Below are 27244 nucleotides of genomic sequence, written 5' to 3'. Positions count from 1 at the left end.
CCCTTGACTTTCTGTCTTTGCATTTGAAAAAGCAGTCTCCTCCGATTTTTAATGTCTAATTTTAGGAGAGAAACACCTGCAGTAGTCAGCCCAGCTAGGGTTTTCTTTAGGCTTTCTTAGACCCCTTATACATATCTGCCTGCTCCATAGCTTTTATTTTTCTCCCTTGGAGGGATTTCTTAAGATTGTGTTTTATTAATCCTGCAGATTCAGACCAGGTAGTGAGAGCCTCCCATTTGTTTTCCCTAAGGAGGTATCCTGAAATTCTCAAGTTTTTGTGCCTTTTCTCAATCCTACAGAGTCAGGTCAGCTGTCTGCATGTGCTCATGAGTCTTCTGCAGAGGTTTACATTTGCAGTCCATGGAGGTGCATGCAGGTGGCCAACCTCAGGGCAGGGAGAGAGGGATGAGGCAGATGGAGCATTGTAGGTACCCATGTGCTAATTGAGGAATCCACAGGTGAAGTATTCCAAACAGCTTGTGAGAAGACTTTCTGATGAAGTCTGTGAAGAAGTTAGTGGGATTGCATGCAGTCTTTTGTTGAGGAGAGAGCTCTATTGTCATGGAGATTGTTGTTTATCTGATTCATTCATATATCCCTAGCATCAGTTGCCTGCTAGAAATGTAGTGACAGCTCTGACTTTTTGAAAATGAATGAATACATGTGTATTTACTTTCCAGTGCATTGTCTACCTGGGTTCTTTATGTTTTTTGTTTGTTTGTTTGGAATACTCATTACATTTTTTCTATCATGAAAATAGTACATGTTCATAGTAAAAAAAAAAAAAATTGGAAAAAGTCCAAAAATCACAAAGAAAAGTCCCCCACTACTCTAGTCTTAACTTTGAGTGGGAACCAATGTTAAATTTTGCTTTATTTCCCTGGAAGATTTTTTTTTCTCTTATGCATAGATATTTTGAAAATGTGTTTATTGTGCTATGCAATTTCACTTTCCACTTTCCAACTTTCTTTTGATTGGTGTGTATTTTCCATGTAACAATAGCAATTTTTACATACAGTTTTTTTAGTGATTTCACAATATTACAATAAACACTTTATTTTACTTAGTTTTTAATTGTTGGCTCTGTGTTATTTCCATTTTATTTGCCAATGTAAGTAATGTGATGAACATTCTAGTGCATATCACTAGATTGCTAGAGCAGTTTTAAGGCTCTAACAATTTTTCAACTGTAAGACTTTGTTTGGAGAAATCTGGGGATGACTAAAACTTAGCCTTAGTTAATAGTTCCTTTTCAAAATGGATTTAAAAATTTGTATCTTCTTCAGTTCATGTTGTTTGGGAGATGGTTTTATTTTGGTTTATGGAGTTTGTTGAACAAAGTCCATTCGATTGTGGAAGGAAACAGCCTCCTTTTTTTTTTTTTTTTTGAGATGGAGCCTTGCTTTGTTGCCCAGGCTGGAGTGCCATCATGTGCTGTGGCCTCACCGCAACTTCCACCTCCTGGGTTCAAGCAATTCTCTTACCTCAGCCTCCCAAGTAGCTGGTATTACAGGCACCTGCTACCATGCCTAGCTAATTTTTTGTATTTTTAGTAGAGACTGGGTTTCACCACTTTGGTTAGGCTGGTCTTGAACCCCTGACCTTGTGATCCACCTGCCTCAGCCTCCCAAAGTGCTGGGTTTACAGGCATGAGCCACCACATCCAGCTGGAAACAGCCTCTTGACTGAGTTGTATTTTCATCTTTGGCTCATTCACATATTTCTGAAAGACCCTGGGCAATTTACTCAACTTTTGAGCCTAATTTTCTGAATGTGTCACTTGTTTATAATTACATCTGCTCTGTTTTAAGGGTTAAATCAGATGGAGTTCAGATAGCCCCTTACACAGAAACTGGCAAATAGTACATGCTCAGTAAATGCACATGGACATTACTGCTATTTAAAACTATTAAAGAATAGGATTATTAAGAAGAATTATTCTCAGTATTCAGTATGTACATAAGTAATAATTGCCACTCCTTATTCATCTGTGTTTAAATGACAAAAGGGAGAGATAGTATCTATTTTGCTTCCTTAGATACAGACTGTCTTTTGTTACCTTTTTTTTTTTTTTTTTTTTTGAGACAGAGTCTTACTCTGTTGTGCAGGCTGGAGTGCAGTGGCATGGTCTCTGCTCACTGCAACCTCTGACTCCCGGGTTCAAGCAACTCTCCTGCGTCGGCCTCCTGAGTACTGAGGTTACAAGTGCCCACCCCCATGTGTGGCTAATTTTTGTATTTTTAGTAGAGATGGGGTTTTACCATGTTGGCCAGGCTAGTCTTGAACTCCTGACCTCAGGCAATCCACTGGCCTCAGCTTCCCAATGTGCTAGGATTGCAGGCGTAAGCCACCATGCCCAGCCTGTTACCTGATTTGTTATACTTTCTATGTCTGTTTGTTTCTGCAGCACTGCTTTTTCGTAATTGCCGTCCCTCCAACCTCTGTGTTAAAATCCTTGTAGTTTTCTTGGATGTCTCATATTTTAAATATAATTTGCTTTGGTGGATTTGTGAATTCAGTATTTCCACAAACCTTTCTGTATCATATTTACCCCATTTTGACTTCACTTCTCTGTGTTGGAGAAGTGGCTTCCACATGTAGCCTTGCTGATTGGCATCACTGTGTGTGTGTGTTGTTGAGCACCGTCTGCCTAACTTCTATATACAAAAGACAACAGCATTATTTACAACAGTGAAAGATGGTTAGTAACCTACATAGTTAACATGAGTGAAAATACTCAGTAAATCATGATACTTTCTGATAATGGAATATTTTAAAGGCATAAAAAATGTTTATGAAGAATTTGTAATGGTGATAAAATGATTATAATATAAATATTTATGGCAGGATTCCAAGTAATAAGGATAAGATTACAAGAATAATATTCCAAGTAATAGGAAAAGAAAGTAAGAAAAAAGAAAATAAGGCCGGGCGCGGTGGCTCAAGCCTGTAATCCCAGCACTTTGGGAGGCCGAGACGGGTGGATCACGAGGTCAAGAGATCGAGACCGTTCTGGTCAACATGGTGAAACCCCGTCTCTACTAATACAAAAAATTAGCTGGGCATGGTGGCGCGTGCCTGTAATCCCAGCTACTCAGGAGGCTGAGGCAGGAGAATTGCCTGAACCCAGGAGGCGGAGGTTGCGGTGAGCCGTGATCGCGCCATTGCACTCCAGCCTGGGTAACGAGCGAAACTTCGCCTCAAAAAAAAAAAAAAAAAAAAAAAAAAAAGAAAATAAGATCTTCAGATTGCTTTAGTTATGCTGACAGAAACTGGCTCTGAATGCAAGGTTTTAAGATTTTTATTTTATATTTCTTTAAATATTTTTGTTTTTAAATATTTCTGTGCTAAAAACAAATTTTTTTCTTTGTTGGAAAAAATAACTTATGTAAAAAATTGAGGAAAACAAATCTGTAAAATTAACTTAGTCCACTTAGTTCTTATATGGTTTCATAAATTAAAATTATATTTTTAAACCATCTCAGAGTAGAATCTTTTTTTTTTTTTTTTTTGAGACGGAGTTTCGCTCGTTACCCAGGCTGGAGTGCAATGGCGCGATCTCGGCTCACCGCAACCTCCGCCTCCTGGGTTCAGGCAATTCTCCTGCCTCAGCCTCCTGAGTAGCTGGGATTACAGGCACGCGCCACCATGCCCAGCTAATTTTTTGTATTAGTAGAGACGGGGTTTCACCATGTTGACCAGGATGGTCTCAATCTCTTGACCTAGTGATCCACCCGCCTCGGCCTCCCAAAGTGCTGGGATTACAGGCTTGAGCCACCGCGCCCGGCCAGAATCTTTTTTTAAAGACAACCTTCAATGCTTATGCCAGAGGAGACACTAAAATATAGAAGCTCCTTTGTAATGATAATCTGTAGGTTGAACAACTCCATGCTCCATTTTTCAATCAATATTTAATGTTGTAGCAAGGGCCTCTGGCATGATTTATGACAGTAAAAGTGTTGAGAAAAGCACAAATCAGTTCCCCAGTTATTAACTGTGCTTTAGCTCAGCATTTTCCAGAATGTACTCTGAGACACATTAATTGTCAAGATTCTCTGAACAAATGTTTCTGTGGTCAAATTAAGTTAGGGAAATCTTGCAGTATGGTTTACAGGACAGCCTGGAAGCTAATTGATTAAATTTCTGACTCTGAAAATTACTAGTTGGAAATTTTTACTTAAAATTTCTATGCCTCTGTTCCTTTGTCTATAAAATGGGAAATATGTTGTATGGTGAGATGAATAGCAAATGATATAAATATAAAATGTCTGGCACAGTGTCTGGCCCACAAGTTAGCTACTGTAGTTATTTTTATACTCTTTCCTCTTCTTGAAGCGGTACAGGATTGACAATATAGTATATTAAGGATTCTGATAAATTGTGCAGTAAGGAAACATGTTTAACTTTATTTAAGGTTAATGTCACAAACATTTCACCACAGGATGCTGTACTGGTTATTTCCCCATGGAATTGGTGTTCTAGAAAACACACATTGGAGGCATGGCTCTGGATGGTTCTAAGGAAGCTCTCTGTAACATGTAAGTGCATTCTCTACTATGTTCAAAACAAACACCAACAGGACATTAGTGAAAATGACAGAGTAAGGAACTCTGAAATTCCATAGCTTCATAAAAGCAATAAAAGTATTGATAAAATTGTTAGAAGTAACTTTTTTGGAACTCGGGAAATTAACTAAAAGCTTGGTCAAACCAAGAGGCACTTACTCAAGAAAAGCAGCTGACCTTGGTTAAGAACAGCAAGCTTTGTGATATTTTAACTTACCCTAGTCTCATTCTCCGCTTACTAGCTCAGCAATAGCCTTGAAAATAACAACCTACATGCCTTGTACCAGAGAGAGCAGAAGAGAACTTTTTCATTCAGAATTATAATTACTTGGTATGTTTGTTGGCTCTCTGGAAGAAGACTAGCTGGAAAGGCTTGTCTTTATTTTACTCAAGTTGGAACTTTATCAGTGCTACTTGGGAAAAGAAAGACACTTGTCTAAAACACTACATGAGGTGATAGATAATAGCTGGTTCAAACAATAGACTAAAAAGCTTTGGAAGAGATTCTGGGAAATGAGATACTTAGGCAAATAGGGCTCAAAAGTTTCTGTCTATTTCTGCAAATCTATAGCTTCATGTGCATGCCCAGGGTTGTGCACCTGCCTCAAGAAAGACTGGAGAAGGCTCCAGACTTTCACCTCTGCCTAACCTCGAGGGTCTGTGCCAGCAGGAAATGAAGGCTAAGGCAGAACTGTCAATTATCTGGCTGTGTGTTGAGGGTGTGCCCTGACACAGACACAAAGTTCTGCAAATGGTGGAAGATTTCTTGCTTCCAAGAGTTTAAGGAAATCTCTTTATAGTCATTAGATGACCACTAAGCTAATGGGAAAGAAGTAAAAGAATGAAGAAAAATGAACAGTATCTTAGAGTCACATAAGGTGCCATCAAGTGTAGCAACCCCAGAAGCAGAAGAGAAAGAGAAAAGATAAGAAATAATATTCGAAGATAATGGTTAAAAGTAATCCAAATGTGATGAAAGACACTAATCTACACTTCCAAGAAACTCAGTGAATCCCTAGTAAGATAAACTAAAAAAGAACCACACATATTAATTAAACTCTTAGAGTTAAACACAGAGAATTTTGAAATCAGTAAGGGAGAACTGACTCATCATGTACAGTAAGATTAACAGCTGATTTCCCATCAGACTCTGGAGGCCAGAAGGCAGTGAGATGTTGTATTCAAAGTGCCGAAAATATCTACTCTCAATCAAGAATTGTATATCTGGAAAACTATCCTTAAAGATGAAGAAGAAATTAAGACATTTCCATATAAACAAAAATTGAGTTTGTCACTAGCAGACTTGTCCTGCAACAGATACTAAAGAGAGTCATTCAGAAATGAAACGTAAGGGTAGTATAGAGTAACTCGAAGCTGCATGAAGAAATTAAGAACACCAGTAAAGGTAACTACCTAGATAAATTAGACACAGCGTAAATGTGTTTTTGTTAGCAGTTCCTTTTATTCTATGTGTTTTAAAAATTGTATAAAGTTTTTATTAATCTGTGTTGATAGGCACATAATGAATAAAGCTATAATGTGTGGTAAAAACAGCATAAAGGGGATGAATGAAGAGATATGGCAGCACAGATTTTGTATATATTTGAAATTAAGTAGTATTAACATAAACTGGATTATTATAAATTGAGATGCTAATTATCCCCAGGGCAATCACTACAAAAAATAATTATATATATAGAGAGAGAAACAAGAAAGCAATTACTAACGGTATGCTATAAAACATCTATTTAACAAAAAGAAGGCATTACAGAGGAATTGATAAATAAAAAGGTATGACTTATAGAAAGCAAATAAAAGTAGCAGAAGTAAATTCTTCCTTATCAGTAATTATATTAAATGTAAATGGATTAAACTCTCCAATTAAAAGGTAGATATTGGCAGAATCGATAAAAAACAACTATATGCTATCTAGAAGAGACTCATTTTAAATTTCAGGGGTCAAATTGTTTGAAAGTCAAATGATAGAACATCACACACGGGGGCCTGTTGGGGAGTGGGGGACTAGGGGAGGGATAGCATTAGGAGAAATACCTAATATAGATGATGCATTCAGCAAACTACCATGGCACATGTATAACTATGTAACAAACCTGCACATTCTGCACATGTACCCCAGAACTTAAAGTATAATTTAAAAAAAAATACTAAGATGAAAATAAATTAAAAAAAGATATTCCATGAAAATAATAAACAATAGAAGCAGAGTGACTATACTAATATCAAACATAATTGACTTTAAGAACAAAATAATTACTAAAGTAAAATAAGGATATTATATAATAATAAAAAGATCAACCCTACCCAAGAGTACATAATAATTACAAATGTTTATGCATCTAACAATAGAGCCTCAAGATGTATGAGGCCAAAAGCAGCAGAATTGAGGGTGGAAATGGACATGTGAACAATAGCAGTTGGAGACTTAAATACTCTACTTTCAAAAATGAAAAGAACAACTAGACAGAGTATCAGCAAGGAAATCAAAGACTTGAACAATATAAATGAACTAGACCTGATGGACATGTATGTAACAATACAGCTGACAACAGCAAAATGCACATTCTACTTAAGTGCTCATGACACATTCTCCAAGTTAGACCAAATGTTTGGCCATAAAACAGTCTCAATAAGTTTAAAAATATTTAAATTATACAGTGTATGTCTGTGATCTCCAGAGGAAAAAGTTATAAATTAATAATAAAAGGAAAGTTGGAGAATTCACCAACATGTGGAAATTAAAAAACACATTCCTAAATAACCCACATTAGAAAATAGTTTGAGGTGAATAAAAATGAAAACACAGCATATCAAAACTCATGGTATTCATTTATCATAGATTTGTGGAATCTAGAAAAACAATTGAACTCATGGACATAGAGAGCAGAAGGATGGTTATCAGAGGATAGTTAAAGGGTATAAAAAATAATTAGAATGAAAGAGACCTACTATTTGACAGCACAACAGAGTGACTGTAGTCAATAATAATTGTATGTTTTAAAATAACTAAAAGATGGCCGGGCGCGGTGGCTCAAGCCTGTAATCCCAGCACTTTGGGAGGCCGAGGCGGGTGGATCACGAGGTCGAGAGATCGAGACCATTCTGGTCAACATGGTGAAACCCCGTCTCTACTAATACAAAAAATTAGCTGGGCACGGTGGCGCGTGCCTGTAATCCCAGCTACTCAGGAGGCTGAGGCAGGAGAATTGCCTGAACCCAGGAGGCGGAGATTGTGGTGAGCCGAGATCGCGCCATTGCGCTCCAGCCTGGGTATCAAGAGTGAAACTCCGTCTCAAAAAAAAAAAAAAAAAAAAAAAAAAAAAAAAAAAAAAAAAAAAAACTAAAAGACTATAATTAGATTTTTAGTAACACAAAGGAGAAATGCTTGAGAGGATGGATATCCCATTCTCCATGATATGATTATTAATACCTAGTATTTGATAATACAACAGGGTGACTAAAGTCAAAATAATCGAGTCGTACATTTAAAAATAACTAAAAGTATAATTGGATTGTTTGTAACACAAAGGATAACTGTTTGAGGGGATGGATACTTCATTTTCCATGATGTGATTATTATGTATTACAGCCTGTATCAGCTATCTTAGGTACCCCATAAAAAATACACCTACTGTGTACCCATATAAATTAAAAATTAAAAAAAAAAAACCTTGCCATATGCAGTGAAAGCAGTGCTCAGAGGGAAATGTATAGTTGAATGCTTACATTAAAAAAATAAGGGAGGACTCTCCAAGATGGCCAAATAAACACAACTCTGGTGCACAGCACCCACTGAGAGAGACGCAGAAATCCAGAGCTCTCCTAGCTCCAACTGAGGTACCAGGTGCATTTCAACGGGTCTGGTCCAACGGTGAACAAAGCCCAGGCAGGGCAGACTGAGGCGGGGAGGGGTGCCGCTTCGCCCAGTAAATGCATCTGACTGGCGAGTCGGAGACTCCCCTTCTGGCACTCCAGTCCAGATACAGCACTTCCCCCAGAGCCTCAGCAATACACAGAACAGGGGACCTTTGCCAGTCAAGTGCCGGGAATTACTTGCACAGAGTTTAATAATAATCCAGGATGGTGTCCCAGATTGGCACACAGACCCAAACAGCTACATAAGCCCAAAAGCCAGCTGGGAGAGCCTATGGGCCAAGCTATCGCCCCCTCCCCCCAACCTGGAGAGAAAGGGAGCTGTAAGCAGGAGGACGGATGGAACAGCTGGGGTGGGGGGCCCTACCAGAGAGAGAGGAAGCTGAGCAGGGGAGATGGCCAGGTGCGGCTGGGCAGGTCTCTACCGTCCCCCACAAAACCCAGAGGGCTGAAGCTCTGACTCTAGCGGGTCCCACAGCCAGTGCCACAGTCTGAGCTGAACCCTGAATGATCCAGCCCAGTGGAGGAAGGGCACAACCCACCATTAGAGGGATGGGACTGGGCTACATGTTTTGACAAAAAACACAGGAAGCCTACTTAGCAACAGGACTATGTTCTTGACCACCCAGCAGCACCGCCAGGTCAGTGGAAGAGGCAGGCCTAATCTCCCAGTGTAAACAAAAAAGACACAGGAAGCTTTCCTAATAACCTGAAGGAGTCCCTAGAAACCCAGTAACACCTTGACAGGCAGACAAGCGACCTCATCAAGCAGCTCCCTGAGACCACAGCCAGGTAAATCCATGAAGATGGGAAAAAACCAGTGCAAAAAAGATGAAACCATCAAAGACCAGAACACCTCTTCTCCTTCAAGGGATCACAACTCCTCAACAACACAGGAACACAACATGACTGAGAAAGAGTGTGACAAATTGACAGAAACAGGCTTCAGAAGGTGGATAATAACAAACTTTTCTGAGCCAAAGGAACATGTTCTAACTCAATTCAAAGAAACCAAAAACCTTGAAAAAAGTTTAGACGAAATGCTAACTAGAATAACCAGCTTAGAGAACATAAACAACTTAATGGAGTTGAAAAACACAGCATGAGAACTACGTGAAGAAAACACAAGTTTTAATAGCTGAATCGATCAAGTAGAAGAAGGGATATCAGAGAGTGAAGATCAACTCAATGAAATAAAAAGAGAAGGCAATACAAGAGAAAAAAGAGTGAAAAGAAATGAACAAAGCCTCCAAGATATATGGGATTATGTGAAAAGACCTAATCTACGCTTGATCGATGTACCTTAATATGATGGGGAGAATGAATCCAAGCTGGAAAACACGCTCCAGGATATTATCCAGGAGAACCTCCCAAGCCTAGCAAAGTAGTCCAACATTCAAATTCAAGAAATAGAGAGAACGCCACAAAGATATTCCTCAAGAAGAGCAACCCCAAGGCACATAATTGTCAGATTCACCAGGGTTGAAATGAAGGAAAAAATGCCAAGGGCAGCCCGAGAGAAAGGTTAGGTCACCCACAGAGGGAAGCCTATCAGAATCACAGCAGATCTCTCAGCAGCAACCCTACAAGCCAGAAGAGAGTAGGGGCCAATATTCAACATCCTTAAGGAAAAGAACTTTCAACCCAGAATTTCATATCCAGCCAAACTAAGCTTCGAAAGTGAAGGAGAAATAAAATCCTTTATGGACAAGCAATTACTGAGAGATTTCGTCACCACCATACCTGCCCTACAAGAGCTCCTGAAAGAAACACTAAACACGGAAAGGAACAAGTACCAGTCACTGCAAAAGCAAACCAGTTGGCAAAGACCAAAAATGCAATGAGGAAAATGAGTCAACTAACGGGCAAGAAAACCAGCTAGTAACAAAATGGCAACATCAAATTCACACATAACAATATTAACATTGAACATAAATGGCCTAAACACCCCAATCAAAAGACACAGATTGGCAAACTGGATTAAAAAGTCAAGACCCAACGGTGTGCTGTATTCAGGAAACCCATCTCACATACAAAGACACACATAGACTCAAAATAAAGGGATGGAAGAAGATTTACCAAAAAAATGGAGAGAAAAGACGGGTTGCAATCCTAATCTCTGATAAAATGGACTTCAAACCAACAAAGATCAAAAGAAACAAAGAAAGACACTATATAATGGTAAAAGGATCAATCCAACAAGAAGAGCTAACTATCCTAAATATATATGCACCCAACACAGGAGCACCCAGATACATAAAACAAGTTCTTACCGACCTAAAATGAGATTTAGACTCCCACATAATAATAGTGGGAGACTTCAACACTCCACTGTCAATATTAGACAGAGCAATGAGACAGAAAATTAACAAGGACATCCAGGACTTGAATGCAGAGCTGAACCAAGCAGACCTAATAGACATATACAGAATGCTCCACTCCAGATCCACAGAATATACATTTTTCTCAGCACCACATTGCACTTACTCTAAAATTGACCACATCATTGGATACAAACCACTCCTTAGCAAATGCAAAAGAACAGAAATCATAACAAACAGTCTATCAGACCACAGCGCTATCAGACTGGAACTCAGGATTAAGAAACACACTCAAACCCACACAACCACTTGGAAACTGAACAATTTGCTTCTGAGTGTCAACTGGATAAACAGTAAAATGAAAGCAGAAATAAAGATGTTCTTCGAAACCAATCAGAATGAAGATAAACTTACCACAATCTCTGGGAAACCTTTAAAGCAGTGTCGAGAGGGAAATTTATAGCCATAAATGCCCACATGAGAAACAAGGAAAGATCTAATATTGACACTCTATCATCAAAATTGAAAGAGCTGGAGAAGGAAGATCAAAAAAACCAAAAGCTAGCGGAAGACAAGAAATAGCTAAGATCAGAGAAGAACTGAAGGAGATAGACACAATAAAACCTTCAAAAAATCAATAAATCCAGGAGCTGCTTTTTTGAAAAGATCAATGAAATAGACCACTAGCCAGACTAATAAAAAAGAAAAGAGAGAAGAATCAAATAGATGCAATAAAAAAAGATAAAGGGCACATCACCACTGATCCCACAGAAATAAACACTACCATCAGAGATTACTACAAACAGCTGTATGCACATAAACCAGTAAACCAGGAAGAAATGGATAAATTCCGGACACTTGTACTCTACCAAGACTAAACCAGGAGGAAGTCGAAACCCTGAATAGACCAATAACAAGGGCTGAAGTAGAGGCAGCAATCAATAGCCTACAAACCAAAACAGTCCAGGTCCAGACGGGTTCACAGCCGAATTCTACCAAACGTGCAAAGAGAAGCTGGTTTCCATTCCTTCTGAAACTATACCAAACAATACAAAAAGAGGGAATCCTCCCTAACTCATTTTATGAGATGAACATCATCCTGATACCAAAACCAGGCAGAGACTCAACTAAAACTTCAGGCCAATATCCATGATGAACGTCGACACAAAAATCTTCAATAAAATACTGGCAAACCAATTGCAACAGCACATCAAAAAGCTTATCCATCATGATCAAGTAGGCTTCATCCCGGGGATGCAAGGCTGGTTCAACATATGCAAACCCATAAACGTAATCCATCACATAAACGGAACCAAGGACAAAAACCACATGATGATCTCAATAGATGCAGAGAAGGTCTTTGACAAAATTCAACAGCCCTTCATGCTAAAAACTCTTGATAAACTAAGTCTCAACAGAATGTATCATAAAAAGCCATTTATGACAAACCTACAGCCAATATCTTACGGAACAGGCAAAAGCTGGAAGAATTCCCTTTGAAATCAGGCACTAGACAAGGATGCCCTCTCACCACTCCTATTCAATATAGTATTGGAAGTTCTAGCAAGGGCAATCAGGCAAGAAAAAGAAATAAAGCATATTCAATTAGGAAAGGAGGAAGTCAAACTGTCTGTTTGCAGACGACATGATTGTATATCTAAAAGACCCCATTGTTTCAGCCCAAAATCTTTTCAAAATGATAAGCAACTTCAGCAAAGTCTCAGGATATAAAATCAATGTATAAAAATCACAAGCATTCCTATATGCAAATAACAGACAAACAGAGAGCCAAATCAAGAGTGAGCTCCCATTCACAATTGCTACAAAGAGAATAAAATACCTAGGAATACAACTAACAAAGGATGTAAAGTACCTCTTCAAGGAGAACTACAAACCACTGCTCAAGGAAATAAGAGGACACAAACGGATGGAAAAACATTCCATGCTCATGGTTAGGAAGAATTAATATCGTGAAAATGGCCATACTGCCCAACATAATCTATAGATTCAACACTATCCCCATCAAGCTACCAATGACCTTCTTCACAGAACTGGAAAAAAACACTTTAAACTTCATATGGAATCACAAGAGACCCCACATAGCCAAGACAATCCTAAGCAAAACGAACAAAGCTGGAAGCATCACACTGCCAGACTTCAAACTATACTACAAGGCTACAGTAATCAAAAAAGCATGGTACTGGCACCAAAACAGAGACATAGACCAATGAAACAGAACAGAGGCCCCACAAGCAACACCACACATATACAACCATCTGATCTTTGACAGACCTGACAAAAACAAGCAGTGGGGAAAGGACTCCATGTTTAATAAATGGTGTTGGGAAAACTGACTAGCAGTGTGCAGAAAGCAGAAACTTGACCACCACCTGTCACATTACTCTAAAATTATCTCCAGATGGATTAAAGATTTAAACATAAAACCTAACACCATAAAAACACTAGAAGAAAATGTAGGCAAAACCATTCCAGGACACAGGCATAGGCAAGGACTTCATGACTAAAACACCAAAAGCAATGGCAATAAAAGCCAGGATAGACAAATGGGATCTAATTAAAAGTCAGAGCTTCTGTACAGCAAAATCATCATTAGAGCAACCCGGCAACCAACAGAATGGGAAAAATTTTTGCAATCTACCCATCTGACAAAGGGCGAATATCCAGAATCTACAAAGAACTAAAACAAATATACAAGAAAAAAACAAACAACCCCATTCAAAAGTAGGCAAAGGATAAGAACAGACACTTTTCAAAAGAAGACATATATGAGGCCAACAAACATATGAAAAAAATGCTCATCATCACTGGTCATTAGAGAAATGCAAATCAAAACCACATTGAAATACCATCTCATGCCAATTAGAATGGTGATCATTTAAAAATCTGGAGACAACAGATACTGGAGAGGATGTGGAGAAATAGGAACAGTCTTACACAGTTGGGAATGTAAATTAGTTCAACCATTGTAGAAGACAGTGTGGCGATTTCTCAAGGATCTAGAAACAGAAATTCCATTTGACCCAGCAATCCCATTACTGAGTATATACCCAAAGAACTATAAATCGTTCGACTATAAAGACACATGCACACGTATGTTTATTGCAGCCCTGTGTACAATAGCAAAGACCTGGAACCAACCCAAATGCCCATCAATGATAGATTGGACAAAGAAAATGTGGTACATATACACCATGGAATACTATGCAGCCATAAAAAATGATGAGTTTGTGTCCTTTGTAGGGGCTTGTTTGAATCTGGAAACCATTTTTCTCGGCAAACTGACAGAAGAACAGAAAGCCAAACACTGCATGTTCTCACTCATAGGTGGGTGTTGAACAGTGAGAACATGTGGACTCAGGGAGAGGAGCATCACACACTGGGGCCAGTTGGGGGTGGGTAGGGGAGAGGCAGTGGGGAGTTGGGAGGGTGGGGAGGGAGGGAAGGGATAACATGGGAAGAAATGCCAGATATAGTATGCACCTAAAGTAAAATAAAAAAAATAAAAATAATAATAGTAAATAAATAATTTAAAAATGAAAGACAAAACAAAACAAACAAGGAAGATCTCAAATCAGTAACCTAATCTTTCACTTTAAGAATCTAGACAAAGAAGAACAAATCCAACACAAGTAGAAGAAGTAATAAGAATTAGAATGGAAATAAAGGAACTAGGGGAGACTAAAACATAGAGGTAATCAACAAAGCCGAAAGTTTGCTTTTCGAAGAGATCTACAAAACTCTCAAGTCTTTACCTAGACTGACAGAAAGAAAGATGACTCAAAGTAGTAGAATAAGGAATAAAAGTCAGGACATTTCTGCTAACCTTAGAGAAATATAAAGGATTGAAAGAGAATATTATGAATAATTGTATGCCAATAAATTAGGTAACCTAGATGACATAGACAATTTTCTTTTTTTTCTTTATTTCTTTAAAAAAAAAAAGGGATCCATATGCAGAACATGCAGGTTTGTTACATATGTATACGTGTGCTATGGTGGTTTGCTGCACCTATTGACCTGTCCTCTAAGTTCTCTCCCCTCAACTTCACCCCACAACAGGCCCTGGTGTGTGTTGTTCCCTTTTCTGCATCCATGTGTTCTCATTGTTCAACTCCCACTTATGAGTGAGAACATGCAGGGTTTGGTTTTTCTGTTCCTGTGTTAGTATTCTGAGAATGATGGCTTCCAGCTTCATCCATGTCACTGCAAAGAACATGATCTCATTATTTTTTTGTGGCTGCATAGTATTCCATGGTGTATGTACCACATTTTCTTTATCCAGTCTATCATTGATGGGCATTTGGGTTGGTTCCATGTGTTTGGCATTGTAGATAGTGCTGCAGTAAACATACATGCACATGTGTCTTTATAGTAGAATGATTTGTATTCCTTTGGGTATATGTCCAGTAATGGGATTGCTGGGTCAAATGGTATTTCTGGTTCCAGATCCTTAAGGAATCACCATACTGTTTTCTACAATGATTGAACTAATTTACATTCCCCCCCACAGTATAAAAGTGTTCCTATTTCTCCACAACCTCATCTGTTTCTCCACAGCATCTATTGTTTCCTGAGTTTTTAATAATCACTATTCTGACTGGCACATGATAGTATCTCATTGTGGTTTTGATCTGCATTTTTCTGATGATCAGTGATAATGAACTATTTTCATATGTTTAGTGGCTGCATAAATGTCTTCTTTTGAGAAGTGACTGCTCAAATCCTTTGCCCACTTTTTGATGGGGTTGTTTATTTTTCTTGTAAATATGTTTCAGTTCCTTGTAAATTCTGGATATTAGACCTTTGTCAGATAGGTAGATTGCAGAGATTTTCTCCCATGCTGTAGGTTGCCTGTTCACGCTGATGATAGTTTCTTTTGCTGTGCAGAAGCTCTTTAGTTTAATTAGATCACATTTGTGAGTTTTGGCGTTTGTCGTGATTGCTTTTGGCATTTTCATCATGAAGTCTTTGCCCATGCCTATGTCCTGAGTGGTGTTGCCTAGGTTTTCTTCCAGGGCTTTTATGGTTTTGGGTTTTACATTTAAGTCTTTAATCTTGAATTAATTGACATTAATCTTGAGTTAATTTTTGTATAAGGAAGAGGTCTAGTTTCAGTTTTCTGCATATGGTTAGACAGTTTTCCCAGCACCATTTGCTGAATAGGAGATCCTTTCCCCATTGCTTGTATTTGTTAGGTTTGTCAAAGATCAGGTGGTCTCTGTTCTGCTCCATTGGTCTATATGAAATAGACAAATTTCTAGAAACACAGAAACTACCATTTGATTTAAGAACAAATAGAAAATCTAGATAGACTTTTAACAAAATAAAAAGATTTTGATAATTTTAAGACTTTTAATAAAGAAAAATTCAGGGCCAGATGGTTTCATGAGTAGATTCTACAAACATTTAAAGGAAAATTAACACCAATTATTCTCAAATTATTTGAAAAATATAAAATGAGAAAAAACTTCCTAACTTATTCTATGATCCCAGTACTAGGTACCCTGATACCATTGCCAGATTTTGCACTGGGCAAATGCTTCTTATAGCTGACTCCAAAAACACTGTAACCAAAAAGTAAAAACAAAAAATATAAATTAGATTTCATCAAAATTAAATACTTTTATACATCAAAGGACACTATCAAGAAAGTGTAAAGACAACCCATAGAATGGGAGAAGCTATGTAAAAATTATATATTTGATAAGGGCCTAATAAACAGAATATATAAAGAACTCTTATAATTCAACAGTAAAAAGACAACCCAGTTTTAAAATGGTAAAAGGATTTGGATAAACATTTCTCAAAAGAATATATACAAATGGTCAAACAACACATGAAAAGATGCTCAAATTATTAGTAATTACAAAATATAAATCAAATGATAATTGCTTCATAGTAGGAAAGAATAATAAAACAGAATAGCAAATGTTGGCAGTAATGTGGAGATATTGGAATCCTTATATATTGCTAGTGGGTATGTAAAATGGTGCAGGGGCTATGGAAACAGCTTGACAGATCATCAAAAAATTACAGATCCAATTACAATATGATCTAGCAAATTTACTCCTAGCTATATGCTGAAGATAATTGAAAACAAGTGTTCACACAAAAACATGCGGAATTATTCATAATAGCCAACAAGAAGGAGCAAGGCAAATGTTCATCAGCTGATGAATGGATGAGCATAATGTGGTGTATCCTTAAATGGAATATTTTTGAGCCATTAAGAGGAATGAGGTACTGATACTGCAACATGGATGAACTTTTACAACATTATGCTAAGTGAAAGAAGTGTGTCAGAAAAGGTCACATATTGTATGATTTCATTTATATGGCCTGCCTAGAATAAACAGATCCATAGAAATGGAAAGTAGATTAATGGATGGAGAAGGGAGTGGAATTGGGAGTGTCTGGTAACAGGTGCAGTGCTTCTTGCTGGAGTGATAAAAACGTTCTGGAATTAGATAGAGGTATGGTTGCCCAATATTGTGAATATGCTCAGGTTCAATGAATTTTACACTTTTAAATGGTATATTAGTTTATTCTCACACTGCTATGAAGAATTACCTGACGCTGGGTGCAGTGGCTCATGCCTGTAATTCCAGCACTTTGGGAGGCAGAGGCAGGTGGATCACCTGAGGTCAAGAGTTTGAGACCAGCCAGGCCAACATGGTGAAACCCCACGTATACTAAAAATATAAAAATTAGCTGACCGTAGTGTCGGGTGCTTGTAGTCCCAGCTACTTGGGAGGCTGAAGCAAGAGGATCACTTGAACCCAGGAGGCAGAGGTTGCAGTCAGCTGAGATTGCACCATTGCATTCCAGCCTGGATGACAAGAGCGAAACTGTATCTCAAAAAAAAAAAAAAAAAAAAAAAAAAGGAGGAAGAAGAAGAAGATGAAAAAAGAAAAGGAAAAAAACAAAAGGAAGAAATACCTGAAACTGGGTAATTTATAAAGATGACAGGTTTATTTGACTCATGGTTCTACAGCCTCCACAGGAAGCATAGCGGCTTCTGCTTCTGAGGAGGCCTCAGGAAGATGTCTCATCTGGCAGGAGCAGTAGGAAGGGATGGGGAGATGAGGTCTGCAGGGTGATTGCCTGCCATTTCAAGAAAAACGCATCACCATAAGGACTAATGTAAAAACAGGGAGTTTTGTGGAGCCATTGCTGTAGCTACACTGGCAGGCGTGAAAACCTTGCACTTTTTGTGAAATACCTTTTTATCTCAGTTGAAAGTGCAGCTGTTATGTGGGTGCAGGATTGCTACAAGGATGGCATACCCATAGAGTAATGACTCAAGAAAAAGCAGTCACTATATGAAAACCTAAAGCAAAAGGAAGGCGAAGGATCTAAAACAGGATAATTTAATGCCAGCAAAGAATGGTTTGACAATTTTAGAAAGAAGTTTGGCTTTAAAAATGTTGAGTTTATGGGAGAAGCACTTCTGCCAAACAAGAGCCAGCGGGTAAGTTCCCTGACGCCATTAAGAAAATCACTGGTTGGCATGGTAGCTCATGCCTGTAATCCTAGCATTTTGAGAGGCCTAGGTGTAACGACTGTTTGAGCCCAGGAGTCCAAGGTCAGCCTGAGCAGCATAGCCAGCTATTGCCGCTGCAGAATATTTTAAGAACTTGCTGGGCATGGTAGTGTGCACCTGCAGCCCAACTGCTCAGGAGGCTGAGGCAGGAGGATCGCTTGAGCCTGGGGGATTCAAGGCTACAGTGAACTGTGTTTGCGTCACTGGACTCCAGCTCAGGTGACAGAGAAAGACCCTGTTGCTATAAAAGAATGCAGTATACAATACTTATACATAATATGTGTTAATCTATGGCTTATGTTATTGATAAGGCTGCCAGTCAACAGTAGGCCATTAGTACTTAAGTTTTTGGACAGTCAAAAGTTATACACAGACTTTTGACTGCATAGGGAGTCAACGCCCCTAACTCCCACATTGTTCAAGGCTCAACTGTATTTTCTGCCCTCAATTATGTCTGAATCAACAGCGCAGTCTTAGGGCAAGTATGGCAGTTAATTAATTCATCCAACCTGCATTAGTGCACACTGCTAGCTGCCAGGACCTGCCCTGGGTGCTGTGGACTCAGAGAGGAATGAGATGCAGGTTCTTCCTTGAAGAGCTGTCTGCCTGGCAGGTGAGTGACATAAGGTGGAGCTAATGGCACTGAGATCAGGTGCTGCTGTAGGGACGAATTTGGTTGGGGGGTGGATACAGCTACGTCACCGACTGGGAGGAGAGGGCTGTTGGAATGAGGGCTAGGGACATTTTCATGATATATTTATGGCTGGGGTTCAGGTTCAGGTGGCAAAGGGCAGGCTGGAAGAGATCACCTAGACCCCATGTCAGGCTGGTGGTTTAGACTGTGATATAATGGTAAGCTTAAGGTGATACGGCTTTAAGAATATTAATAGAAATTTCCTTGTAAAAATGTAACAGGGAGGCCAGGTGTCATGGCTTACACCTGTAATCCCACCATTGTGGAAGGCCAAGGTGGGTGGATCACTTGACGCCGGGAGTTCAAGACCAGCCTGGCCAACAAGGCGAAACTCTGTCTCGACTGAAAATACAAAATCTATCAGGGCATGGTGGTGCACACCTGTAGTACCAGCTACTTGGGAGACTGAGGCAGGTGAATCACTTGAACCTGGGAGGTAGAGGTTGCAGTGAGCCAAGATCATGCCACTGCAGTCCAACCTGGGCGACAGAGCTTGACTCTGTCTGAAAAACCAACAAACAAAATATAACAGGGTTCATGTATTAAAACAATATGCATTGATCTTTTCTGGGTTCCAGACCTTGTACTTGGCTTTTGGTAAATGTTGGGTGAGTAAAAGAGACATTGTCACCACCTGCGTGACTGACCCTTCGATTGTGTGATTAGAAGTCTCTGTGGCAGCATGACCCACAATGAGCAACATACATGATGTGTTTCATTATCCAATGCCAATGGAATGGTTAAGTCATTTGGGGATGTAATGTCATGAAATGTTACTAATCATTCAAAGTAGAGTTTGTTGACAGTTTTGATGTGATGTGTTCAAGATTTAAGTGAAAAAGCTAGTTACATATAAACTGTAAAAAAATTACTGGATATTATATTAGTAATTTCATGGGGGTATGGAATTACAAAGATTTTCAGTGTCTTCTGTGTCTTTTTCTATTAGAGAAGTATTTTTCAACAATGAGCATATGGTATAATAGTAAAAAACAATTGTTAAAAACATTCTAAGAATATTTTCCATAGTGAACATGTGCCGTAACATAGTAAAAACATTGTTTAAAACATCATTCTAAGACAGCTAAAAGTTTGAGTCTACTCTAAAATATCTTTTTAGAATTTTAAGACAGCTAGGATGAAGTGTAAAGGGAGTAGTAGCTTAGCACTTTATTTTTTCTGCACTTTCCTGTTAAAAATAATAATAAAACATTCTCTCCTCTCCTGGCATGATTGACCGTTGGTAACGTTGCAGGAGCCAGCAGGCGGTCAGCCTTTCTGCATCCCCACTGTTGGGAGTGGCCATTCGAGCCAAGAAAATTGATCTCCATGTTTCCCGCACTCCAGATGGCCTTTTGACAAACAAAAAGCAAACATTCCCACAGTCACTACACACATCCTCTCAATTAGATGCCCTCCTCCCACCCTGGGTCTGTTGGAGGGGCTGTGTTATTTCTAGGTCTTTACTTTGAATTTGAGATGTGTCTTTGGTCAGTGACAACCTTAGTGGTGGTTTTTGTTTGGTAATCCTTAGGACCTTGGCATCTATGGCACCTGCTGGAGCCAATCAGGGACACCCTGAGGCTTACCTGAGCTTGTGGGAACGGGGAGGGTGGCGTTTACATTTGTCAGCCCACTTTCAGAGACCCCCAGCCTGCTTTGCAGATGAGCACTGGTGTGCCACCAAAGAAACAGCCTGGGTGACTGCCAGCAGGCAAAAAGAAAGGAGCAGATATTAACACTCATAGTAACTAAGATTTATTTCCATGGTGCTGGCCGTTTGTAAAGGGAGGAAAGCACTAACATTTATGGAGCTCCTGCTAAGTGCCAGGCACTCCACATGGAAGCCCATTCAATCATCACAGTGTCCCTAGGAGGCAAGACTATTCATGCCTACTCTACAGAAGAGGAAATTGAAGCTGAGAAAATAAGAAACTTATCCAGCTCACAAGTGGCAGAGGTAGGATTTGCACCCCAGGTGGTCCAATTCTGAAGACTTGATTCTTCTTCTCATCCTGACTATTGCTTTATGAACACAAAATGTTGTTTATTTAAATGTACTTTCTTGCCCATGGTATTTTTTATTGTGGAATAAGAAAAGGGAATATAAAAGTGGCCATCAACTAACTGGGAAAGCCCTTCTGATCCAAAAATGGATGTGGGCATGCTCCATTCATGTTTGTTGAATGAATGAATGTTACACTTCAAATGCATATACCTTGAAAATGGTACAAGTGACACTTCTTGTTATTCCTTATATTGAGTTTACTCTTTCTTCACAGTTTGTTTAATTTAAATGAATTCATCCAACTTCTTTCTTGTTCAAGAGAACACATAAGCTTCATTTAGAAGGATGCCGTTTCAACAGAAGTGTCTACACATCAACGAAGAAAGACTCCCTACTTGTTCCTTGGCAGATTGTTAGAGTCTTATCAAACTTCTCCTCTCTCCCATGTGTTGTCTTTGATGGTTTAGCTTTTGTTCACAGTTCGTTGAATTTAAATGAATCAATCCAACTTCTTTCTTGTTCAAGAGAACACATTAGCTTCATTTAGAAGAATGCTGGGTTTTTTTAATGGTACTTTAGGTTCTGGGGTACATGTGCAGATCATGCAGGATTGTTGCATAGGTACATACATGGCAAGGTGGTTTGCTGCCTTCATCCTCCCATCACCTATATCTGGTATTTCTCCCCCTCGTTATCCCTCCCCACCCTCTCCACCCCCCACTGTCCCTCCCCTAGCCCCCCAACAACTGACCGCAGTGTGTGATGCTCCCCTCCCTGTGCTCATGTGTTCTCATTGTTCAACACTTGCCTATGAGTGAGAACATGTGGTGTTTGTTTTTCTGTTCTTGTGTCAGTTTGCTGAGAATGATGGTTTCCAGATTCATCCATGTCCCTATGAAGCACATGAACTCATCGTTTTTTATGGCTGCATAGTATTCCACGGTGTATATGTGCCACATTTTCTTTATCCAGTCTACCGTTGATGGACATTTGGGTTGTTTCCAGGTCTTTGCTATTATAAACAGTGCCACAATGAACATACGTATGCATGTGTCTTTCTAATAGAACAATTTATAATTCTTTGGGTATATACCCAGTAATGGTAATTCTGGGTCAAATGGTATTTCTATTTCTAGGTCCTTGAGGAAATGCCACACTTTCTTCCACAATGGTTGCACTAATTTGCACTCCCAACAGTGTGCTGTTTTAACAGAAACAACAGCAACGTCTACACATCAACGAAGAAAGAGCCCCTACTTTTTCCTTCGCAGATTGTTAGGGTCTTACCAAACATCTCTCTCTCTCTCATGTGTTGTCCTTGATGCTTTAGCTTCCAGACACTGGATAGCCAAGAAGGGGAGGTCAGGAGCTTGGTTCTTTTCATGAAGTGACACGTAAATCTTAGTCTCTAACTTGGGTGACTCCAATCAGACTCTTCAGGAGGGCCATTTTTTATGGTTTTTGAAGGACTTAAAGGTTAACAGGACCCTGATTGCTCACTCGTTAATCATGTCAGTATGTGATTCAGATGTTTCTTTCAGTCACTATATAAGGAGGGCAGTGTAGCAGTTAGCTATTGCTGCATAACAAATTGCCCTCAAACCCAATGGCTTAAAACAATAAGCTTTCAACATTACTTAATGTGTCTACAAGTCAGCTGGGCAGTTCTGCTAACCTGGGTTAGGCTTAGATCATCTCAGAGGGATTCACTCAAGTCTCTGCAGTCAGCTGGTAGTTCAGCTAGGTACTGGACAGTCTGTAATGGCCTTGGTCAGGATGGATCATCTGTTCTACATGATCTCTTATCTGCTAACAGGCTAGCCTGTGCTTGGTCATAGACAGTGGCAGGGGTCCAAGAAACATCACTTTCATTATATTGTATTGGCCAAATCAGGTCTCCAATTCAGCCCAAATGCAAGGAAGGCAGAAATAGATTCCATCTCTTGATGTGAGGACCTGAGAAGTTGCATTGCACAGGGTGTGGCATGGAAAACAGTGGAAAGTGTTGAAGACAGTGATTTGGAGCAGAAGGAGTTGTGATGTTTACAGTACTACAGGAAAGGAAACAGGGAGCTGGGCTCTACATGTATTATTCATGTAATAGGAGGACCCCGGGAACAAGTATGCCCTGGGGCTAATCACCACCCCAGCATCTCGTGGCTGAGAATGAAAGTTATTTCCTTGGTTACAAAATCCACCATCAGCAGTAGAGAGTGGGTAGAATTGCTGGCCTAGGAGTTTCATCCTGAGCATGTGGTATGCATGTGTGTGCTGAGCATTTGAAATCAATCTCATGACCGCATGCTTAGAGTGTACCAGTTACTTCTCGCAATAGTTCTGTAAGGAGGTATTGCTAGCCCCACTTTATAGGCGAGGAGATTGAGACTTCTCAAGGTGAAATAACTACTTAAGGTCACCATAGCTAAGCTAAGTGTCAGGCCATGATTCTAACATTCAGTTTCTGAAGCCAAAGACTGTGCCCTCTTCCTGTCTGTAGAAAGAGCTGTTCTCTGTTTTAGAAGCTGCTTTGTTAGTAGGAGTGCAGTTATGTACCCTAGTAACTTAACAGCATGGGGTGATGTATAATACAGCCTTGTCCTGGTGTGATTATGGGACCCAGGGAAAGAACGTGCTATCAGTGTCAGCATCTATAGGAATATGTTGAGCACGACGGTATGGAAAGTGGGAATATTAGTATCCTATGACTGCTGCTGTAACAAACTACCATCACCAGTGGCTTAAAACAACACATTTATATTCTTGGAGTCCTGGAGGTCAGGTGTCTACGGTGTGTTTCACTAGGCTAATATCAAAGTGTCAGCAGGGATAGTTCTTTCTGGAGCCTCTAGGGGAGGACCTATTGCTTTGGCCAGCTTCTAGAGGGGCCCACATTCCCTGGCTCATGACCTCCTATCTTCAAAGCCAGCAATGGCCATTTGGGTTCTCACATCCCATCAGACTGACTCAGACTCTTAGGGTTACATGGGGTCCACTCAAATAATCCAGGATAATCTGACCCTATCTGAAGGTCAGTGATTGGCAGCCTCAATTCCATCTGCAGCCTTAAGTCCGCTTTCCCAAGTTCTAGGAAATAGAATGTGGGCAATTGTGGGGCCTTGTTCTGTACACAACATAGAGATTGTGCTAAACTGACAAGTATAGATGAATTGAAGTGACTACTGGTAAGACTTCTGCAGTCCTCTATGTGTGTGTGTATGTGTGATGTGTTCACAACTAAATGGAGTAAAAGGCTGCCTGTGAACAGTGGTGCGGCAGGGTTATGCTCAGGAGTTAGGGAAAGGTGAGGGAAGAAGATTGCTTCAAATTTTGAGCTGTGGGAAGGTAGACAGAAGCTTTGTGATGGAGGTGGTCTATGAACTTGGCTTTGAAGGACAGAATTTCAAAGAGTAAATTTGGTTGGGAGAACATTCTAGGCAAAACAAATATCCTAGAAACACAGTTCCTACCAATGGAATGAGTGCTGTACTGTAGGTGTATGTGGTGATTCCCTGCTCAGCTGCCCTCTAGGGACAGCGGGCACAGGAATGAAAGGAGTGCTCCTTCTGCTCCTGAGCTCCTGGGTTTCCAAGCGGGACCTGTCTGAGCCAGGGTGGGCAGCTAACACCCAGCTGTTGTCCTGCAGAAACCTGTGCCAGGAGTGACCAGATGCTTGGTTTTCTGAAGAAGCCAGAAATCTGCATCTCTATTTGAAATGTTCAGGTTCTAAAAGTTTATGTTTATTCAGTTCTTTAAAAAAACACTGAATAGGTCAAATGGAAATCAGAGGGTCTCCATTTGTAACTTCTGAAATGAGGCACGGAGAGGTGGAATGACTTGCCAAGGCCACACAGCTGAGACATGATAGAGCCAGCACAGTGAGCAATCCCAGGCCCTTGGTGCTTCTGCGGATTCCAAGGCCACGTGAGCCTCCTCTCAGAGGTGGATGGGCTCTTGTCTCTGGGCCACAGGAGGTGTTCACATCAAGAGAGGGTAGCCACTGGCTAGACAGGCAGCATTGTAGGGGCACTGCTGCAGGAGGACAAGGTCCCTCCCTCCCTTCTTCCTTCCCTTCTCCCTCCCTCCCTCCTTCCTTCCTTTGTTCCTTCCTTCCTCCCTCCCTCCCTGCCTTCCTCCCCTCCTCTCCCCTCCTCCTTCCTTATTTCCTTTTCTTCCTCCATTCCTCCCTTCTTCCCTCCCTCCCTCCCTTCCTTCCTTTCCTTCCATTCTTTCTTCTTTCTTCTTTTCCTTCCCTCCCGCTCCCCCCTCCTCTCCTCCCCTTCCCCCTTCCTCCCCTCCCCTTCCCCCTCCTCCCCTCCCCCCTCTCCTCCCCTCCCTTTCCCCTTTCATCCCCTTCCCCCTCCCCTCCCCTTCCTCCCTCCCCTCCCCTTTCCTTTTTCTTTTCCTTTTTCCTTTTCTTTCATTTATTGGATCTGACTCTGTCCCCCAGGCTGGAGTGCAGTGGCACAGTCATAGCTCACTGCAGCCTCAAACTTGTGGGCTGAGGTAATCCACTTGCCTCAGCCTTCTGAATAGCTGGGGCTCTCAGCTAAGTAAAAACATTTGTTTGTAGAGATGGAGGGTCTCACTGTATTGTCCAGGCTGCTCTCGACTTCTGGCCTCAAGAAATGCTCCTGCCTCAGCCTCCCAAATTGCTGGAATTAATAGCATGAGCCACCACACCTGATTCCAGAGGACAAGATTTTTTCAGCCCTCAGATGCTGCCATTGCAGGAATATTGGGCCACACATGGTGGCTTCCCAGGAGGGTCTGCACTGTTCCGCAGCATGAGATTGTGGACATTGATTTAGGGATGGATGTGCTCTAGTTGTTTCTCTGAAAGAGAGAGGGGAGGGAGAAAAGAAAAGAGAAAGGGAGGGGAGAGGCAGGAGGAGAAGAAGAAAAAGAGCAAAAGGAAAATTACCTCTTTTGTTAACGCCTGAAGAAAAGGCATTTGGCTCGCAAGAAGGGGATGGGTAATTGAGAGCATCATGGGCACGAAAGTTCATTGGAAATGCTGTTATTTTTTTCAAGCATGGAATGATAGAAATTATTCCTTTACCATCTTTTCTGATACAATAGAAATTTTATCCCATCTTGTACCCCAATTACAGGCTATAATGACTTAGGCTTCTGAAAGAGTTTATTTTTTATTTTTTAATTCAAAGCGTTTCTTTGATTTGCATTTCCACCCTCTGGGGCTGCCTAACAGGCTGTGTGATGATAAAACTGCAACCAAAATTCCTGTCCAATGTGAAATGTAGATTAACACTTAGAAGCATGCCTTTTAAGGAAACGCACCCTGTCTGTAAAATTCAGTTTTGTAAATATGCCTTGCTCGATGTCATGTGGTGGTTAAAATCCAGGACTTCAAGTAAGACAGGCCTGAGTTAATTCATTCATCAGATTTTTGTTTATAAAATAACCTTCCATCCTGCTTTGCCCAGGACCATCCTGTTTGTCCAGTGTCCCCTCAGGTTCGTGTCCTCTTCTGTTCTTAGGAGTGTCCTGGTTCAAACAATAGAGTGTGTGGTCAGGCTGCTGATGGTGGCATTGCTCTCAGCCCCAAGATAAGGAGTGAGCCAGGCAGATGATCCCTGTCCTTCCCTGGTAGAAACCCCTCATAGCCCTGTGACCCTGGGCAAGTTACTTCACATCACTGTGCCTCAATTTCCCCATCTGTAAAATGTAAGTAGCTATGTCTGAGAAGTGGCAGAACAAGCACAGTAAACAATCCTGGGATCTCCATGATACTGCAGACTCCATAGTCACCGTGAGCTCCTCTGAGAGGTGAATGAGCTCCTGTTTGTGGACCACAGGAGGTGTGTAAACCAAGAGAGGGTGGCCACTGGCTGGAGAGGCAGAACCGTAGGAGCACTGCTGCGAGAGGACACAATTCTTTCTTTCCTTCATTCCTTCCTCCTTTTGTTTCTTTTTCTTTTCTTTTTCTTTCTTTTTTTTTTTTTTTGGAGACAGAGTCTCGCTCTGTTGCCCAGGCTGGAGTGTGCAGTGATGTGATCTCAGCTCACTGCAACCTCTGCCTCCCAGGTTCAAGCCATTCTCCTGTCTCAGCCTCCCAAATAGCTGGGTTTACAGGCATATGCCACCACACCTGGCTAATTTTTGTATTTTTAATAGAGACAAGGTTTCACCATGTTGGTCAGGCTGGTCTTGAACTCCTGACCACAAATGATCTGCCTACCT

General features: G+C 40.4%; 1 protein-coding gene across 5 annotated transcripts in view; it reads left to right on the top strand.

Moving 5' to 3' along the window:
- Positions 1-27244, top strand: part of STK32B (serine/threonine kinase 32B) — a 417401-nt gene that overhangs the window by 29903 nt on the left and 360254 nt on the right. For 2 of the 5 annotated variants that reach the window (XM_064363899.1, XM_012467004.2), the window contains exon 2: positions 4442-4538. The exons of the other annotated variants lie outside the window; for them this stretch is intronic. In XM_064363899.1, coding sequence (XP_064219969.1) covers positions 4442-4538 — 97 coding nt within the window. The remainder of the gene's footprint in view (positions 1-4441; positions 4539-27244) is intronic. 5 annotated transcript variants of the gene reach the window in all.

The sequence above is a fragment of the Aotus nancymaae genome, unplaced genomic scaffold, assembly GCF_030222135.1.
Source record: "Aotus nancymaae isolate 86718 unplaced genomic scaffold, 86718_ANA_hifiasm-v0.15.2.pri h1tg000006l, whole genome shotgun sequence".
Lineage (NCBI taxonomy): Eukaryota > Metazoa > Chordata > Mammalia > Primates > Aotidae > Aotus > Aotus nancymaae.
This window is presented reverse-complemented; position numbering and strand designations above follow the sequence as displayed.